At 43.0% G+C, this 18,530-nt stretch overlaps 1 protein-coding gene across 2 annotated transcripts in view; it reads right to left on the bottom strand.

Annotated features, from left to right (window-relative positions):
* LOC115578710 (growth factor receptor-bound protein 10-like) overlaps positions 1-17,196 on the bottom strand; it is a 48,274-nt gene extending 31,078 nt beyond the window's left edge. The window contains exons 1-4 of one of the 2 annotated variants that reach the window (XM_030411805.1): positions 17,040-17,196; positions 13,908-14,015; positions 6,844-6,937; positions 739-991 (exon numbers count right to left, since the gene is read on the bottom strand). In XM_030411805.1, coding sequence (XP_030267665.1) covers positions 739-991; positions 6,844-6,937; positions 13,908-13,958 — 398 coding nt within the window. In that variant the 5' untranslated portion in view covers positions 13,959-14,015; positions 17,040-17,196. The other variant, XM_030411806.1, reaches the window with a different exon arrangement.
* Positions 17,197-18,530: the final 1,334 nt, after the last annotated feature.

Raw genomic sequence — 18,530 nt, 5'->3', positions numbered from 1 at the left:
ATAAAGAGCAGTCTTCAAAGCTGAATTGTAGTTGTTGCCGAGTGATTTTAAATGGTGAAACTTGACAACAACACGATGATTTAGGAAACTGATGATCTGTAACATCTCAACTAATCAGAATATTTCTGATCTATTTGAGTTTCAACGAGCATCTTAGTCCCTTAATCTAAATTTTCCAGCAGTATTTAGCGATATGTGCACGATCCCCCATCTTACAGTTTAGTTTATATCCAAAGCTTCTGATGGAAACAATCCAACCACACCACCATCAACATGTTGACTTTCTTAACCTGAGTGCCAAGTAGTCATTATTACATTGTACTCAATATTCATGGGTCGAGCCCATCTTTGACCTCAACGGTCATTTTGGGCCCTTTGCATTGACCACACCCATCTTTGAACTGGGCCTTTATTTTGATCTCGACTACCAACCTGTGAACTTTTGTGATAGCATCGTGCACAGCTGTGATGCTGATGTACCGACAAACTCTGTCCACAGGTAGACAGACTTATCAATACCTGCCACAGAATGTAAAAATCGCTCCTACTCCAAAAGGTGTCTCAAGGACCACAATTTGCCATAATGACTCACAAACTGAAAACATTACCAACTGTTCTTCCTCAGGCAATGCTGTCTTTTTATGTAAACATAATTTAATTTTTGTGAGGACAGTGCTTCCAGCTGTCTTTTTCTTAACGGAAAAATCAATGCACGGTGCAAGTTCTGTGTATCTCTACCTGACGGCTCTGATGTGCATGGGCTGTGAGTGCCTCAGCCTCTCCCTGGAGGGGGAGGAAGAGGGCAGGGGCGGGGTGTGACGGCGGTGGGCCTGGCCGTGTCCCGGGTAGGCAGGATGCATGTGGTGTTGGTGGTGTGGAGCATGCACGTGGCCGTTGTTCAGGAGCAGAGCCGTGTCCGCATGCGTAGAGTACACACTCTCCATGGACGAGTTCATGTCATTCACAAGCTGCTCCAGGTCCACATCATCGTCTGTGGAGGGAGAGGTGGAGAAGGGTGGAGGAAGAAAATGAGTGACGGTAACAGTAAAAGTTGCAGGAAAGCAAAGATCCACTAGGTGTCGCCTTAGTGGGTTTGACAGATTATTTTTTTTAAAACAGCTAATCGTCATTACAAATCATCCTTCACAGACTGTGGTGCTAACTCTCTGCTGTGATATGAATAAAACAGCTAAGGCAGAAGCAGAGTCATTGCAGTCATCCATGCATCCTCTCAGCAGTCTCCACAGCTGATTTTAAAGGCTTGATAAAGGTAAAACAAGGCAAACTATGAAGGCTGATTATGGACATTCATATGAAGTGATGTGATGTGCATTTCTGTATTAAAGAGTAAGTGCTGTGGAAGCCAATGTGCCAGAAATGATTTAAAAAGGAATCCTGTTTGTGTAAAAAGTTTGCTTCATGAAGAATGACCAGGCATCCTGCTTTCCTTTGAACACACGGCTCAGCATTTTGACCTTTTGTCCCGCTCCCAGCCTGTACACTGTGACAACGGCACACCGTTGTGACTTGCAAATTTAATTAGTTGTACTTTAACATGGTCAACAGCAAAACATTTTGCCAGAAGTACACCATGGCCCTGAACCATCGAGCATGAGAGCAGACAGCCTTGTTTTGAGGTTTTCACTCCTCCTCGTGCTGGATTTCACTTTGGCTTGGATCTCTTCCAATGGCTGTGTAGTACACTAACTCACTGGCTCGCCATTGGTCAGGTTATGTGAAACCTGTCATTCAAGGGGCTGAGTTCTCTATCAAGCACTGGATGTTGGAACCAACAGTCGCCCACAGACTGAACAACCAACCAAACCAAACCCGTCCGAAAGGGTCTCAGGACAGTCAATAACATGGTTGCCAGTCAGTGCTTGGCTTTTAGCCTGTCTGTTATCAATTAACTGATGTCACCCCAGGACTTGGAAGGCCTCGTGTTTTCTTCAGCATCGAACCAGTAGACTTTTAATAGCACTTATTGCTGCTAAATCAATAACCCTTCAGGGAAAAAAAAACATTACATGAACTCAGACTTGTGTCTATTTGTGCTCAATCTGATGACTTCGATTGTGATCAGTCTTGAAGGTGTCCGCAATCGGATTTTTCAGGTGGCACATGAGTCGCTGCGTTTTCTTGACCTCAGAATGAGCATTCTTCTACAGACACCATGCCATTTTTTCAAAGTCACCCAGAACTGACAAACCAAACACTGGCTCTAGAGAGGGCCTTTCATGTATTTGAGACGTGCAGAATTTCATTTTTTTCATGCTATTCATTCACTCCCTTTACATATCCTTCACAGGATAGCTGATCGCAGCTGACTTTGGAACACCCTGGACAAGTCGCCGGTTCATAACAGCACTAAAATGTAGAGACACACAACCATTCATGCTCACATTCGCACCTATGGCCAAATTAGAGTGACTAATTAAATCCTTGGACTCGAGTACCCGTAGATAACCTGAACAGTTTGAACAGTCAGGTTAGGGGTAGAATAAGTGCAAGACTTAGTAGTGCGGTATGTGTCCACGTGTTTCTGTACGTGTGTGTACATATGTGTGTCCAAAGCTCTTTGGTCCAACCTCCCACCCCAACACCACACACAGAATTCCTGACATTCCTGTGAGAAGAAATTACAGCACTCTGAGAACGTTCACCAGCCTGTTCATGGCATATGGTGGCCAAATGATCAGGACAAAGTAGGGCACCAAAACACACACAGAAGAGCCTGGGACACCATGTACGCTATGCAGTGCTGATGAGCATGTGTATGTAATTATACAGGAGAATTTGAAGAAAAAGCACATTGTGCTGCATGCGCACACACACACACACACACACACACACACAAGCTCAGCGAGCATACACACTGATCCTTTTGAGGGAAAAAGAAGCCGCTGTACCAAAGGAAGCGGGAGTCGCCCTGTCTGATCTCAGATCACAAAGCAGTATGCATGACACACATGCACACACATAAAGGACAGTCTGGGACACAAGGTCATGTGATGTCGGAGTTCATAAGAAGGACACAGGTCGGGGTGTCACAGGGAGAACATGCACACAGTTGGAAAAGCACAAGAGACCACATGAGGACAACCAGAGTAGTTTTTTTATGTAAAGCTGCAATAAACTGAAGACCTTTCTCACAGCAGACAGTCATAGCCTTGACTTATCTTACTGTAGTTGGAAAAGCACAGGTGTTACTGATAAGTGTCTCAGGCAGTATTTACAATATGACAATGTGCCAGCACGAACAATAACAGGAATTTTAATTCAGACATCACTTACTTGTATTGTTTTCTCCTGTGCTTTTCTTGCTGTAACATGTCAAAATGTATCTTTGCCCAAAGATCTATTTTACACTGATGGCCACAGGGGGAGCGGTAAATTCAATTTAACTCATAACCTCAATATGCAGACATCTTGTGATGTGATATTTCTGAGAAACAAAATCCATTTTCTCAGAGTTTTGGGCCTAAATGTGATTCTTTTCAGTTGTTCCAGAAATCATACAAAGATGAATGTGGAAAAATAAAAACCAGATTCCAGGAAGGTGGAGAGAGTCAACAAGGGTTTTAAATGCTCCATGCTGGAGGCAAAGCTGTATGGATGGCAATGTCTGCTGATCCACCACCATGGCCCAGATTGAAATAACTCAACATCTACTAGAAGCAGTTCTGTGAAATGTTTGCTGACTCCCTCCAATTTTTCATTTTGTGCCATCATGAGGTTGACAATTGTTGTTTCAACAAATGTTGGCTGGACCACCATGAAATTTGTTACAGACGTCCATGACTTTGTATCTATCACCATCATCAGGTCAACATTTAAATTTGTTTCCTAAAGAATACTGAAAGACCTTTTTATTTTATTAGAAACAGCTGATTTGTTTGAGATGTAAACACTGCAGCTGTAGCTTAAGAATGTGTCTGTGGCAAAAGTTCCCTCAGCGGAGGTAGTGAAGAATCATTGGTTAAGTTGTCATTAGCGAGATTAGTTTTCTTTGAGCAGGCCACAGACTTCCAGTTTGTCATTTTCTACGTACACATAACATTTCCTTCAAGGGTTACACTTGAAACCAAAAAGTATTCAAGGCCAAATGTATGCTCTTAATTTTGGGAGTGGGAAGGGTTTTCTCTCTGCTGCTCTTCTCTGTTGCCACTTTGTGATTAAGGCTGATAAGCCGGCCGCAGTTTTACATAAAAATGTAGCCTAGTGCGGCTTTAAGAGGGTAATGATGGTATCATTGGCATTCCTCTCCCTCCTCCCGCTGCTGGCTTGGCCCTCACTGCACTGTTGGCTTCAGCTTCTGGAAAGCCAGCGGACATATAGCATGAAATGTCCTCTCCTTCCTCTCTTTCACGGACTACAACTGAATGTAGATTAACTGCTGCAGCACTCTAGCTATAGCATCCAACAAAACCCACCATAAAACTGTGGTAAATTCATTCCTGTAAGATCCCAGAATACACTGAATGAGTACACTCGGTCCCTGGCCACAACAACCTGCAATCATTGATCTCTGACTGCAGTGAAGAGGTCAGGGACAAGAGCTGGATGTTCAGGGGCAAAGTGCAATTAAGAGCCATTATAAAACCATAAAATACTCTAGTTATAAGTGACATAATAATACAGTGTGGTACATTTTGTTTTTATTCTGCACTGAGACTGTTTTGTGTTTTGTTGTCAGTGTATTCACATTTTGCATTGGACGAAGCACATGTTTTTTATTTCTGGACGATAAAGTGAAAGTGAAACAAGTGAGTTCTCAGATTTAAACTAAACTAAACTTTAAGTGATAACCAGCATCAAATTAACTCCTTATGGTGCGGCAGGGCGACTCTGGAGAACAAATTCATTATGAATAATATGAGCAAAACAGAACTTCTCATGCATTGTACAGCACACAGGCTGGCTTACATGCAGTCAGCCCCGTGGTATGTATCAAGAGACATGTCACCAGATCATCAAATACACATGGCTAGCATAAACGAAGGGCAAGAAACCTGACCGGGGCATGATCTAAATATACAGCAAGTCCGTCAGTGAGGTTGATGGGTTGATTCTCTGGAGAGCAAAATCAGAATGTAGCAGCTGCTTGCTTTTTCACTGAAGTCATCAAGCAGACATCTCATTCATTTGTACAGATTTAGTCTTCATCTTATCTTATTCATCACTGTCTACTCACCAGATTTCTGATTAAACTACTAACTGTGTTTTTTTTCGTAGTTAGCACCTAAACAGCATCTGACAAATTATTACACACCAGGGATTTGTGTTCATGACAGTGGTGTTGCATTAAGAAGCTGTGTGTGTGTGTGTGTGTGTGTGTGTGTGTGTGTGTGTGTGTGTGTGTGTGTGTGTGTGTGTGTGACCAAAGCACACAAAATGCCGATTTCTACATAATGCTGCTTTAATAAAAAGAAGTTATAAGTTACAAGAAAGGACACAAACCACTTAAAGCATTTTAAATAGTAAGGCTCTTCACATCAGAGATGGTATTTGTAACACACACATCCAGCACCTTTGTTCTTGTTAGTCTGAAATAACTGCCTGGTGCCATTGCTAAGATGACTGCTGAGTCATCTGACTAAAAGCTACTCTTGAGCTTTTAGTATCATCAATTTGTGGTTGAATACAGTGTGGTCCTTGGATTTTTGAAGATACAGAGTTGTTACATTTTCACATCAACTTCTGCCTTAATTAATACTCTTCCTTGTCTTATAGTTTCCTTTACATCTACCATCAAGTGGTTGTGAAATTTCTCAGAACATTTACGTGTGTAGGTGAAAAGAGCAGGAGTAATATTAGTATTTGTAAAAAAAAAAAAACTGTGATAAGTTAGTGTATGTCTTCTTCTCCAATTGTTAAACATCAGTTAGCTCCTTAGAAACAAACCAGTTTTAGATCTCTTGGTCTTTTTGTTGCTATTAGATTCCGTCGCCTCTGCATTGGTAATTACCCAACCTGAGGTTATATCATGGAAGCGTTCGAGGAAAAAAGGCTTTACAAGACTGTGGCGTCACTGCCCGTATTGGAGTCTGAACCTGCATACGTTCTACTATCTATCACCCCTGCCCCACAGACCTATGGCCTACTTAGTATAAACTCTACTGTGCCCGGCACTGGGTGACCTGGAGGCCTATATAAACACCCCATCCACTCAACCCATTCAAGTGAAGCCATATTTAATGCTCTCACACAAGCATGACCACTGCACATCAGCAGGGCAGACAACTAAACCACCAACCAGAGAGAAAAAAAGGATAGAGGCCAAGGGAGGGAGAATTTACAACCTTTCCTCTCCTCAAGTTGGCCGCTTTCCAAAAGGATTCCCAAGATTTTCCACGATGGCTGAAGAAGGGATTTCTGGGAATATATTGAGTGAAGGCTAGTGCATGTGTGTGTGTGTGTGTGTGTGTGTGTGTGTGTGTGTGTGTGTGTGTGTGTGTGTATGTATATAGGGAGGAAGGAGGGGCCATAAAAAAGTGCTGAGAAGTACAAAAAAAACTGGGGGGCATTTTGTCTATACTTGTCTATAACCTCTCCATCTGGAGAGTAGAGCCCGCAGTGATGAGGAGAGAAAATGTCCTAGATGGAGATGATAGTGAGCGAGCGAGAAGGGAGGGGTTTCTAGGAAGACAGGAAGAACATTCGGTGGGTTTTGGCAATGAAGAGATCCCATAAAGAAAGGTACAAAATAGAGATTGAACTTAGTCATTCAACCTGTACTACATGAAGAGCAGATAAAGAGACGTCAGTAACGCCCTTATTTTCTTATTCAAATCCCTGAATGCATCTGACATGGGCAGTATGTGGAGAGCAGAGGAAAGTTACCATGGTGATGTGGCAAATTTTGATTGGCCGGGTGCTGAAAGCCTGGAACAATCAGGTCCTCAGGCCGGCGAGAGGAAGTGCGGTCCATGTTCTCCTGTTGAAAGAGGGCAGAGAAAAGAAAAATTATATTTAAAAAAAAAAAAAGGTGATAGTAAAAACAGTAACAGTAAAAACCATGCAGTGTTTCAAATTCAAGAAAGGTTGTTGTTTTTTCACAGAGTTCAGAGGGTCGGACAAGGGGAGGGGGGTTCATGCCTCTGCTTTCGAGGAACATCATGCCTCAACTTCAGAGAACTGTGACACTTTGACCCTGTGAATTTACGACCCCCTGCCCTATCCTCTCTCTCTATCTCTATCTCTCTCTCTCTCTCTCTATCCTCTCTATCTCTCTCTCTCTCAGACACACATACACACATACTCGTTTCCAACTCCCACTTGTGGATCTTACATCAGGTGCTGATACAAAAAAACTAAACAAAAAAACCAAAAAAACAGATCAATCATTTTTACAGGGCAAACGTACAGGCTCAGGCACACTTATACAATCTCACACGTCTGGAGATGCACGCACACACTGCCAAGTTCCTCAAACGTTGTCTAATTTGATGCAGCCTTGAGGCAAGAAAGCTGCAGAGGAGAACGATAGGGGAAAAAAGCCAAATACATTTTCAATCTTCCCTTTTCCAGGAAAACAGAGAACGCGGAAGCATTGCTTCCAGGAACTGCTCGTGGCCAGGGGTCCTGTTGTGCATGTATGCACATACACACACACACTCCCAGCTCCCCTCGGTGCTTCGAAAACACCCATGAATGCCCAGAGTAAGATTTATAGCTCTGAGAAGCAGCAGCCAAAAGCTTTCCAAGGAAGGCAACTTGGCTGCAGGGCCTGTGGGCTGACAAAGAAAGCCTGCAGGCTTCAGCTAGAGCTGACTAGCTAGAGATAAAACAACTCGTCCACTAAACACTCCCTGATACACAGTATATCTTACTCAGCATGTCAAAGAAATACAAGCCAACATTCAAATAACAATGAGCATTACCCCAAGTGCACAGTAGAAAAGCTCAAACAGACAAAGTAATTCAAATAAGCCTCATAGTCTCTGCTGCATCCACTGGTGAGTTCTTTCTTACAGTCTAATGTAAAAGCACCATTCAAGCCCAGAAAAGAAGGCATTTTTCAGTGGACGTGTCTGACGGAACAGTTATGCTTGCATTTCCAACAATACAGCTGTTTAGGTTGTCGCCTAATGGTCCTCATTGTATTTTCTCAAAACGCAAAAACACGTCCCAAAGCGTTTTTTTATGTTTCAGCTACAGTGATTGTGTATTATGCTCCAAACACTGCCAAAACACACACGACTGACGCTTAGTACTGTGTCTAAATTCATATCCTGTGTAGCAACAGATTAACCACTGAAGCTGCTTCTGCTGCTCTGTTATTGTCTCATGTAGACATTTTGGATGATCGATAACATGCACACATCCATCCACTGAGTAGATGGCTAGTTGTTGGCCAGTTAGCTTAGCTTAGCACAGAGACTGGAAACATAAAAAAAGCAATGCAGCTACCAGCACATATAAGAAACCTATACAAAAATTTAAACAAAAACACCCAGGATGCGAAGACTGTACTAAAAGAGGTGACTTCATCTAGTCTATGCTGGTTGCCTGGAAACTGCTCAGACCTAAGAAGTAGTCCTGGATATAAAGCTCCTAACATGTTGAATGGTCTTTTCGTTCTTAAACTTTTGCTTTTCTACGGATTAAAAGGAAAGAGATCTAAAACGTAAGCTTTAGAGAGAGAGGTAGGGAGATTTTGCTCTCGTTCCCATTTCCAGTCTCTCTGCTAAGCAAAAAATAGCTGACTTCTGGTTGGAGCCTAATTTGACAGACATCAGAGTTGCACAGATCTTCTAAGGCAACTCTCAGCAAGAAAGCAAATTAGTGCTCATCTAATGATGACTGGAAGATACCGGATATGTCAGGCTGTATTATGGGAAAACGTGGATGAAATGATGCAGTGACATACTGTACCGATATTAAATGTAATGCTGCAGCCATAGAAATAGAACATCTTCATATTTTGCTTAGCTTCTAAAATCATAGTTATAATGACGAGCTGGTCCAAGCAAATAAAGAATGTGTGTGCTTGTTTCCTGCATACATTACACTGAACATACACTTTACATGGGTTCACATTCATTTTTGGTAAACATTGCAGCCACAAAACTTGTGTGTTTGTAACTTTACTTTCAGCACCGTCAGGTTTGGGATTGCCTTTTCCTAGAAATATGAGGGTAGATGTGTATGCTGAGTGGAGCTGAAGGCGGGGCGGCGACCTAGTTCTCTTAACATATATCAGTTGCACCAGTGTTAATATATAGCTACAAGTAAACCCAGGGAAAATCCCCTCCCCTCAGCAGCACTTGTGCAGTAAAAGAGTCAGCTTTAACGGCTACATTCCACATAAAAACCTCATTGTGAATCCCCACTAATGCACTTTCTCTGACTCTATAGTCTGAAGACAGCGTGCTGACGCTGCCCCAACGGTCAACCAGATCCTGAAATGACAAATGTAAAAGACATGGTTCACCTAAAAGTAGGCATTGTTTTTTAAGTGAAGCATTCTCCAGATGTGGATTGTTTTGCACACAATGAGCCAATGGTTCAAAATAACATTCTTGATGTTATAAGTCTTCAGGGTACAAGCTGTAGAGTACATGAAGGGAGGCTTTCTTCTTAAACTTTATAGCTGGTGAGTCAGCCCTTTAGTCTTGTGTTTAAGTTACACAATGGCATAAATCGACCAACTTTGTTTATCATCTGTGAATAAACTTATTTGATTTGTTTTCATTACAGTTCACTCAGGTCACTGAACATTTTCAGTTTTTAAGGCCTTGTTTTTTTATTGACCTAATAGTCAATGTATCTCCATGATTAAAACCTCAAACATGCGTCCTTTTTGTTCTCCATACCAAAAAATGAAATGTAACATAAATATTTATACTCATATCTATAACTATGCTTGAAGATGATGATTCTTTAGCTGATCGAACTACATTAAGAGTGTGCTTGGCAAATGATTAACTGCATCAACTGTCACAATAAGTGGCTGGCTACTTAGCGTGCATGAAAAATATGAAGCATTCAAATCGTAAAGATGCAGTGAACTCACCATCGACGGGGATGCACCTTATTTTTTTCCAGATAATGCTTCAGTGTGAACAATAAACCCACGTTGAAATCGGCAGGAGGAGAGCCAGGTAGCCGAGTCCTGCGGTTTGTTTGGCTTAAGGAGCTAAGAGCTACGGAGCTGATAGAGCTAACAGCTGAACTGCAGCTAAACTGTTTCTGTTCAGAGGAACATGAAGCTTTAAAAACAGTCAACTAAGTTTAATGTAACAACAAAACAAGTTTACATTAAATACATGTCCTGGATTACTTCAGCTGAGTACAGTTTATAGGTACAGAAGCAAAGCTTGAATTCAGGAACGGATTACATTCAGTTCGGAACATTAAGATTTTGTTTTTTGGGTCTGTTCCAGGACGGTGGTGAAAACAGTTGAACTGGAGCCTTTTGGCAATTCATCCAAGAGTTGTTGAAATTTTTCAGATGTTTTGAATCTTGACCGACCAACGAACGACGATTCTAACCATAGAGACGCTCGCATCGCTTAAAGTTCTACATAACGCTCAAGGGTGAATATTGTATTTACCATAAAAATGTAAGTTGGGGACAAACTGCTTTATAACATGGTTGTCAACACTCTCTTCCTCTGTATGACCACACAAACCCGACTGTTGACATCCCTTTCATCGTGACCAAACTTCTCCACTTCCTCTTTATAGCCCACAGCATTAACATCTACACGTAAGCATTGCAACACACTTTCTCTCAGAGCATCAAAGACTACACTTCCTCGAAAGCACAAGTACAAGACTGAGCGTGCCCAGTGACGTGGTGACCGCTGCGTGCAGCCGCTGACCTCTGACCTCTCAGAACATAAAGAAAGAAACGAACTGTAGTCCACATTCTCATACAGAACAGACATGTTCAGGATTGCTGGTACAAATACTGAGGTCCAGGGGAGAGAATCTGCTAAATGCTTCATTCATTCGGCTCTTCTGACCGCTTAAAGTCATAACTCAGCTGAGCCTCGCATCTGTGGCTTTTTCAGTGCTCTGCAGTTCATGTGTATGCACATTAACAAACACACATTCATACATAAGACATAAGAAGATGGAAGGGAAGAGAGAGAAAGACAGCAAGAGTTGCTGGCTGCTTTCTCCAAGACACCTCTGGCACAGACCCAACGTTCTCACTAAGATAGACAGACGCGCTCGCACACACACACACACACACACACACACACACACACACACACACTCATAAACATACACACAGAGACAGGCCTGGCACTGTGCCCAGATTCCCAAAACATGCCCAGCATTATGTATGGCGTTATGTAAGTGTGCAGAAAAGAGGGCTCATTTGCGCCTTATCTATACACACTGAACCTACAGTCACTGCCTCCGGAGAGAATCCATGGGGTGTGTGTCTGTGCGCCATGCTGTGTCATGTCAACTGGCAAGCTTTACATAACACACACACACAGACACACAGACACACACACATACACACAATGTTGTAACCCACTTCTCTCCCTCCAACTATCAAACTCAGTTTTTTCTCCACTAGATTCAGGGTGGAGGAATGTTGTTTTCTATGGGGATTCAATTCACTATTCACTGCAGTCTTACTGGTGCAAAACCCTTTCCTGGAAGCTAACGTGAACCAATCCAACTTCATGTCAGCTCAAGCGGTCCCACGCTTTGGGTTAGCAGGGATCTGCATTTTTGCGCCTCCACTAAGAGGAATAAGGCAGCTGAAGCTACGTCACCTCCATCATCCCCATTGGTCCCAAGAAGACGTCATACCATCAATCCCATGCTTTCAGGCCTGCCACACAACAAAGCCCCCAGTTTGTTATTGTTGTTTGTTTAGAGCTCTATTTATAGACCTCCACGATGCTCTTTAACCAAATTCTTTAGGTTTCTGCAGGGTTGGAGAGGAGAAAAGCAGTGAAACAAAGGGCTCATTCTGCAGGAGTTGGACAGTGGAAGTGGGTCTGTTGTGTTGCAGAGACGCCATATTTCACCTAACTGGGCTGGTAGTCATTCACTGTGAAGAAAGTAGACTTACAGAGCTAAGGTACACATGTTGATACAAACAAAGAGGTTCATATTACTATACTTGTCAAAACTACAGTCTTTACCACACCCATAAACAACATGTGACATAAATGTAACCAAAGGCTGCAGATGTATACAGTATATGTGCAATATAAACAGTGTAACTCCCTTCAGCGCTATAAAGCGTTTTAGCATCTTTTTGCTCGTTCCTCTTCCACAATGCCCTGCACAAAGCTGCTTCTTTTTATAGCAAAACATTAATTGACAACATTGAATTCCACTGTACACTAAAAACCTACATTTAGGGCAAAACCCAGTGCAAAACAACAGACTATGTTAGCAACTAGCTTGTAAACACAGAGAAGCATCTAGCAGCTAGAGGACCACATTTTCTAAGGAGTTGGAGGAGGCCCAAACAGAGCTAAAAGAAAGAAAATATTCAACTTATATGCCTCTGTGGCCAAGAAACAAGCCAAGAAATATTCTAAATGAATGCTAATTTAGCCTTGTGTCTGCCGAGTCGGTGAATAGGCTGTTTGCTAACACGGTAGTCCTTACACCTTTTTACCGTGGCAGTATCTCAGCGTTTGCCTTCTCAGATAGTTCTACATACTTAATTTATTTTTGTAGATACTGCCAACATTTACATTGATTATGAAAATGTACTACTCACCAACTTAATTGTTTGGATGTGGGGAAAAGGTGACATCGCGATGGCAGGGCTCAACGTAGAAAGTACGAAGTAAGCTAATTTAGCTTCCTAATTACACAGTAACTAAGCTGAGTTAACAAGTGTCAGTGTGAGAGCATAACAAGCACCTGTATGTGTGCTTGCTTAACATGAGCACAGGACAGTACCTAAAACACAGATGAATGCTGGGCTAAAATGAAAAGTAGCCAAACTCATTAAAGTTAGGGTAGATGTTTAACCCGACCCTACGCCTTGAACTGACATTTAGCACAAGACATAGTAAAATTATTCTAATAGCAACACAGTTAAGCTTAGCATGACTTTCTGTCGTTAGTTGTTCGCTACAATAGCTTCCTATTAATTTTCCATAGTTGTTTATTGTCCATTGTGAACAACTAGGACAAATATATTCAAGGCATTTTTTTGTTTTTATCATCGAGGGGCTGTTATCTGAACCAACTCGTCAATCACAGAAACAATTTAATGGCAATAATAATGGGAGCATTGGCACTATATGCTAGCTCCAAAGCTAAAGAAGATGATGCCATTGTTAAAGTTACGAGTTACACCTGCGCTTTTCCTGCTTTGACAAAAAAAATCCAGAGCAGAAAGGTCTACAGCCCCGCATGAGTTTTTCTGATTCATTAAAGCTGCTGCAAGCATTGTGGTCATTTTAGCTAACTTCCTGTCTGTCTTGCAGTTAGCAATCCCCTCCCTCTTCTCCACATCACCATGACACGACACACACAACTCCTGTCTTTTTTTTCATGGTAGTTGTCTTTGCCCCTTTTTTTTTCTTCAAGCATTTTTCATCACTTGGTCTTTTTGGTAGTATAAGCCGCCACAGGGAGCGCTCAAATTGTTAGCTGGGTTGGTACCAGAACAGGAGGATCCTGCTCTGACTGTCTACAAGCACACAGGACCGCCTCTTTATGGGGTTCCTTGTCCTGAGTGGATAAAGTGTGCATGGACCCCGGAACATTTCTTTCCTCTTTTACTGCATAAGCGGGGGAGGAGAGATGTTGGTGGCTACCCAAACCCTCTATAACAGTGATTACTGTCGGAATATAAAGCTATTGACACTCATTTGAATAAGAACATAGAGTAACATTACTGTCACACTGACTGCTACGCTCCCATCCAACCAGTGCACATACTGCACAACACACAATATATTTACCTGGTAGTTTGAGTGACGTAAGAAGTAGTCAGGACATCCTGCTAAGGCCATGATGTACCTTCAGTGTTCCCTCCGTAGGGAGTGGCACCCTCTGGTCTCACCAGCACCCTACACATGAAGGAAGGACACAGCAGCACAAAACAGACTGAATGAAAAAGAGGAAAGAAAGCACTTGTCACTAAGCTGACTGAACAGAGGTTACAGGAGAAAACACAAATTCACATAAATGAGCTGAGAGCCGAAGTATAGACAGAAAAGTAATGAGGTAGCCTACAGAGTGTGAATTAACAAAAATGACTGGGTGTTGGGATCTGTGCTTAACACCAAGCAACAACTTTGTAAACTGGTATCCATTTGGTATGCATAAAGACAAAAACCTTACACCCCTCTCCCTGCTCAGGAGAAAACAAAGCCTGCATTTTCGAGTTAATGTGCATGCATGGATGAACATGTGCACACCGAATCCAATGTAAACACAGCCATTGTGTACGACACACACACACACATACGCACACGCGCACACACACACACACACACACACACACACACACACACACACACACACACACACACACACACACACGTCAGTTCCCACACAAAGCCTGGGGCTTAAGACTAAATAAGAGACCCTCTCCAAGCTTGCAACACATGACCACTCAGCACCTGCAGATTGCTGGGGAAGGCAAAAGTGGGCAAGAGGGGGAGCGGTTTATCTAAGGGAACTTGAAATAGGAGTCGGCTCTTGCCACAGCATTGTGCAGCATTATCTGCTGTGAGTAGGCAGGGGGAAATTGTGAATGTGTGAGTTTGTGTTTGGAAAGAGGCTACACACACTTACACACCGCAATAAATTTCCATTTAAGGCTGTTCAGGATCCTTCTGTTTTGGAGCATGAAATGTCAATACCAATCAATGCATTGTCAAAGAGATAGACAGTTCTGATGCAAGTTGCTTTCCGGAAACAATCATCAAACTTGCTGTTACACCCCAAAGCCACTTCATTATAAAGATAAATGGGTTCGTGGGGCAAACGTGAAGTCATTTTGGAATCAGATTTCTGTCTGCGTTTGTTTCATTGTTTTGGCCAGAACGTCCTATCCTCGCCTGTTGGTGGAAATTCCAGGTCACCATCAAATTCTAACTGTCAACTGTTCCCTTTAACAAGTCCTATCTGCCCACCCAGTTTCATAGACGGCTGCAGCAACATTTTGACATGTCAACCTCTTGAAACTTGATATTTCTCTCAATTCAAGAAAATTATGAATGCTGCACACAGGAAGACATGACTTGTTAAGATACTTCTGCAGCCCACATACAAATTTCACGCAAGTGCTGCAACCGAGCACCAATCCACACACACACGCACACACACACACACACACACACACACACACACACACACACACACACACACACACACACACACACACACACAGCGTTTCTCTCACTAAATAGCTCCTCTCACTCTTTGACTCTGCTCGTTTCTCTTCACTTTCTCTCCCAGCATGTCTCCATTGTACAGGTCATTATATAACAGATATCAGATGGTTCAAACAATATCTCTTCCTCCTCCTCCTCCTCCTCCTCCTCCTCCTCCTCCTCCTCCTCCTCCTCCTCCTCCACCACCTCTCCCTCTCTTTTCACCCCACTAATTACTGTTTCCACTGGGGCTCTGCTATCTTTAGGTCGCTCTGCTGACTGAGAATCTGTGTCTAAATGTGTGTGCACAGTTGCACACGACAGCCTCTCCGCTCCTGATAGTTGCACTTTTTTCTTTTTTACTGTACCCAGTTTTATTCCTCACACCTTCTTGCATATGGCTATGCCTGTGTTTACAACATAAACTGTGGGCCAAAAGGGCAAGCGGGGCTGATTGTATGTGTGGCTAATAAGCCTGAAAGCAAAGCCAAAGCTCCAACTGCTTGACATTTGCTGACATTTGTGGTTCCTCCTGCAGAGAAAGGGAGTAATTCAGCTTTACTGGTCATACAGGGAGATCTAGAGAATTAAAAAGGGGCAGGGAGTAACTTAATAAAGCTACACGTATGTGCAAGTGTGTGTGTGTGTGTGTGTGTGTGTGGATATAAAACTCCACACTCCTAAATCTTTCCAAGTACAAATTAGCTCAGATGCTGACATTGAGGGCATTTCAGTTGCAGGTTTTTAGTGATTATGAGTGAATTGGACTGCATTGCAACCTCACTAGGGACAATCTATACTATCTAACTGCACCTGCACCTTACACACCGTAGTACAATTGCCATTCAGAGGCTCTTATGGGCCTTAATGTTACCCGATCCTCGACAGACATGTCGTCTTCTTTATGCACCAGGAGGGAAAGAAGGAGGAAGTTTAGCAGCATGCAGAGATTAGCCTACATTAAGACACAGCTAATGGAGCTTTATGACAGACCATCAACACACAACACACACACACACACAGTACACACAGTACGCACAGTACACACTCAGCCAGCTTATCCTCCTTGATGCAGCCATGCCTCTATGTGCTGCGGGTTCAGATAACTCCCTTACAAAGTAGCAATTAGCGGAAGCAAAGTACAGTTAAGAGTGAGGAGATGAAACATTCACTGCAGAGAGGTTCTGACACTGATGAAGCATCCAGGCTGACTGGAGTACTGAGGAGAAGTTGTCATTTCTATGTCTTGGAAAAACTCAAGCAGCCCTCCACCACCACTGACACAGTCTCAGCATGAAGTGATAGAAATCAACATTTTCTGCCCCCCCTAAACCTGATGATCGTCACCTTAACATCTTTCTTTCTTTTCTGTTTTTTTTTTTTGTTTGTTTGTTTTTTTTTCTCCAGAGATGCATGATTGGTATCATTTACATGTCAGTCTCATCATGGGCTACATTACCTGCCGTGGTTTGATGAGACTTTTGGAGAAGAGCGGTGACTTTTACAGCTCATTCAACCTCATAAAGAAAATGTCAGTACAGTCTTATTTCAGCCGATTTAAAAAAACGTTGGAAAAGTAAGAAGAAAAGCGTCTACCTCTCCCTGCATCCCTGTGCATGCGCAATAATCTTCAACAAGAACAATGTTCGACGCTGAGGTTCAACCATATGCGCGCTATACTGACTTTCCAAACAAGTAACCCCAAGTGCTTACGGTAATCAAAGCGCAGGACGCGGCTCAAGGATCGTGTCCAGGACGCGCGGCGGTGCAGCAGCCGGCGATTCGACCGTCCTCGTCTGGATCTCCACACAAACTGCTTCCCCCCTAAAAAACTCCGTCCGCTGTTCTGACTGTTGTCTTTACCTTGTTCCCCCCCCCACCCCCAACCCCCCCGAGGCGCTTTCCTTGCACACGTACGCACACGTAAACGCACACTCACGCTCGCAAACACACGCACACATGCACTGATCTCAACCTGCACTTCTCGACCAGCTGACTCTCCTCGCTCTCTCCCCACACATACTCCCCCCCAACTCACACACACACTGACACACACACACACACACACACTCGCTCTCTCTCTCTGAAGGAAACCTCCTCTCTCCGCCCCGGCCTGTACACAGCAGCACACTGCAAAAAAAGTGACTTTTTTTAACAACCTGATTGCCAGCACGCAGATCTCACGATACGCAAAACACGTAGAAAAACGACTATCTGTCCTCCAAAGGGTTTTCACTTCCCTTCTGAAAATGTGGTTGTAAATTTGTTTGACACGTGTTTGATTTTGTTTGTTCGACTCAAAAATAACTGCGAGGGTTGACACTTCTTGCAGCGTGTTCAAGACCTGACTTTAACCCTTCAAGTAGAGGGAGGCCTCCTCTGTGAGCTGAAGTGACACAGTCATTAGTGTCATCCATCCATCTGGTGTCAGAACTGCAGGTGTACAGTAAGTGCGTGCCCCGTAGCCTGCGGCATATGTCCTTTATGTCAAATCTAATCAAACATTTACACCAACAGGCTGAAAAACAGCCAAACTCCGAGTTCCTCGAGGCATATAACAGCCATACCATAGGGGTTAGAAATAGCACGTTAAGGTCACCATCTTACTAGCCGAGTGAGAACCATAAACACACCTTAATGGGGTATTCAAAACTTTGAGTACAGTAGTGAGCACTATAGAAACATTTGACCTAAAACCATAGAGGCATAAAAAGAAGTACCACTAACGCTCCACTGAGCATCATAAACTGTAAAACCACATATATTTCAACTGGTAATATAGATACATACATAAAAACAATGCTGCATACTAGTACAGCATGAGCAATTCTTTCTTGCGAGTACAAAGAATACTGAAATCAGCGTAATCATCGTGTAAATGCATAATTACGACGAAAGAGGCACTTTTGAATTGAAACTCTTGCCAAAAAAAGCAACCAAGGCTTTATTTGTAATTGAATATGAGTCAAACCTTCGTGTAAATGCATAATTGCGACGAAAGAGGCGCTTTTAAGATCTACCGTAGTTTCGTTTTCGGGCAAGCTAATTTTCAGTGGAGTGCATGGGGCACTGGCACGCTAGCATCAAAATCGCTATTTGAAAGTGTCGATCCCCGAGTGCGACCTAACAGGCAGGAGGTCCACCAGTACTCCCCTGCCTGTTAGGTCGCACTCAGGGATCAACACTTTTTGTCTGCCTTGATGG

This window comes from Sparus aurata, chromosome 3 (assembly GCF_900880675.1).
Source record: "Sparus aurata chromosome 3, fSpaAur1.1, whole genome shotgun sequence".
In the NCBI taxonomy this organism is placed as follows: Eukaryota; Metazoa; Chordata; class Actinopteri; order Spariformes; family Sparidae; genus Sparus; species Sparus aurata.
Note: the sequence above shows the minus strand (reverse complement) of the source record. Positions and strands in the feature narration are given on the sequence as shown.